The sequence below is a fragment of the Panthera tigris genome, chromosome D1 (genome assembly GCF_018350195.1).
Source record: "Panthera tigris isolate Pti1 chromosome D1, P.tigris_Pti1_mat1.1, whole genome shotgun sequence".
Classification (NCBI taxonomy): domain Eukaryota; kingdom Metazoa; phylum Chordata; class Mammalia; order Carnivora; family Felidae; genus Panthera; species Panthera tigris.
In genome coordinates, this window is record NC_056669.1 from 101,981,267 (window position 1) to 101,983,391 (window position 2,125).

The 2,125-nt window shown below is 49.5% G+C and overlaps 1 protein-coding gene across 1 annotated transcript; it reads right to left on the bottom strand.

Moving 5' to 3' along the window:
- Window positions 1-479: 479 nt before the first annotated feature.
- Window positions 480-1,466, bottom strand: LOC102972606 (olfactory receptor 1052-like). Its single transcript, XM_007092663.3, has one exon. It carries the CDS (start codon window positions 1,464-1,466, stop codon window positions 480-482), a length of 987 nt encoding a protein of 328 aa, XP_007092725.1.
- Between the last annotated feature and the right edge of the window lie 659 nt (window positions 1,467-2,125).

Below are 2,125 nucleotides of genomic sequence, written 5' to 3' on the forward strand. Positions count from 1 at the left end.
ATAAATAAACATTAACAAAAACTGCGATTCTCTGTAGAAAGAATGATATTTGCTGTTTCTTCCCTCCTTCTTCCACCTCCTTCTTCCAGGGCTGCTCTCCATTAGGTCAATTCATAATGTGATTCGGAGCATGCTCCACCTTCCTTGTGCTAGAGTTCCCTCCCTGAGGAATGTGGGGAGGAAAGGACCTCAAGATAAGGCAACCTAGCGATGTGCGTATGTGACCTTCCTCCCAACTCTGTATGTCCTTACGTGACACCTCTCATGACCTTGTAACATGAGACTACCCGATCAGGCTGTATGTCTATACGTTACCCATATATGGGAGACAAAGTAGAAAATGCTTCAAAGGCTACAGCACGCGACATTCAGTTTTTTGGGTACAAACCCTCTGAGCCCGTGTGAGCACGAATAAAGTTGTTTCCTGGAAAGAAAAGCCTCGGCGTCACGACTCTCTGTGCGAGAATCTGGCTCCGTCCTCATTCCGTCAAATAACCTTGCAGGACTCGGCAGGGAAAGATACTGACCTGGAGTTTCCTCTCCAGTGCGTCCTTTACCTCCTTGTTGCGGAGGCTATAGATGAAGGGGTTGAGCATGGGAATTATGATGGTGTAGAACACAGACACGATTTGGCCATTGGTATCATTAGAGGATCCGTGAGGCTGGACGTAGGTGAAAACCACAGTGCCATAGAAAATGGCAATGGCCAAGAAGTGGGAGGCACAGGTGGAGAGGGCCTTCTCCCGTCCAGCTGCTGAGCGCATCCTCCCAATGGCCACCAGGACCAAGCTGTAGGAGGTGAGGATGACTGCAGCAGGCAGAAGGGTAACCAGAGCAGAGAAGATATAGAGGACCAGCCCTGCCGTGGCCGTGTTGCCACAAGCCAGGCGGAGAAGGGGTGGGATGTCACAGAAGTAGTGTGTTACCTGGTTGGGCCCACAGAAAGGCAGAGCAAAGACATTCCCAGTCTGGATAGCAGAGTTGGCACCACCAAATGCATAGGAAGCAGCTACCAGCTGGACGCAGGTCTCCTTAGTCATGACAGAACCATAATGGAGGGGTTGGCAGATGGCCACAAAGCGGTCATAGGCCATGGAGGCCAGCAGGAAGCTCTCAGCTGTCACGTGCACCACAAAGAAGGTCAGTTGGACCACACAGCCCTCGAAAGAGATGGTCTTATCGGAGGCCAGGAAGTTGACCAAGAGCTTGGGTGTGACCACGGATGAGTAACAAATATCTAGAAACGACAGGACACTGAGGAAGAAATACATGGGGCTATGGAGACGGGAGTCTGTGAAGATGAGTGCCATCATTCCCAGGTTGCCCAGCACTGTTATGGCATAAATGAGCAGGAAGGCTACAAACAAAAGCTCCTGGAGATCTGCATAACTGGAGAATCCCAACAAGATGAACTCGGTAACTGGAGTGTGGTTGCCATTTGCAAGGGCTAGTTCTCCAGGTGTCATCTGTGGAGGTGACAGTTGATAATCACTCGAACAGTATTACCTGAGCATGTCCACCACTGTGCATAGGACAATGAGGGACAACACCAAGCAGATGTAAGGCTTCTTGCACAAGAAACTAATGGGAAGCCTCGTGCCCTCGTGGAAAGGACAAGTACTGTGAAGCCCGACAGACCCGAGTCCTAATTCTGATGATGGCACTAACTAGTTGTGTATCCTTGGACAAGCTCTATCGATGAGCTTTAGTTTTCTCGTTGTGAAACAAAGAAAACATGCGTATTTTCAGGGTTGTCCTGTGGCCTCAGTGAAAAAATGAATGTATAATATCTGAATGTCTGGGACACAGGAGGTGATCAACAAATTGTGAGGCCTCTTCTGCAATTTCTAGTGCCCGTATCTACAAATATGCTTATGGCTATATTTGACAACGGTTTCATTTTGTGTTTAAAAAAAATCGAGGGGCGCCTGGGTGGCTCAGTCGGTTAAGCGGCCGACTTCAGCTCAGGTCATGATCTCGCGTTCCATGGGTTCGAGCCCTGCGTCGGGCTCTGGACTGATGGCTCAGAGCCTGGAGCCTGCTTCCGGTTCTGTGTCTCCCTCTCTCTCTGACCCTCCCCCATTCATGCTCTGTCTCTGTCTGTCTCAAAATAAATAAATGTTAA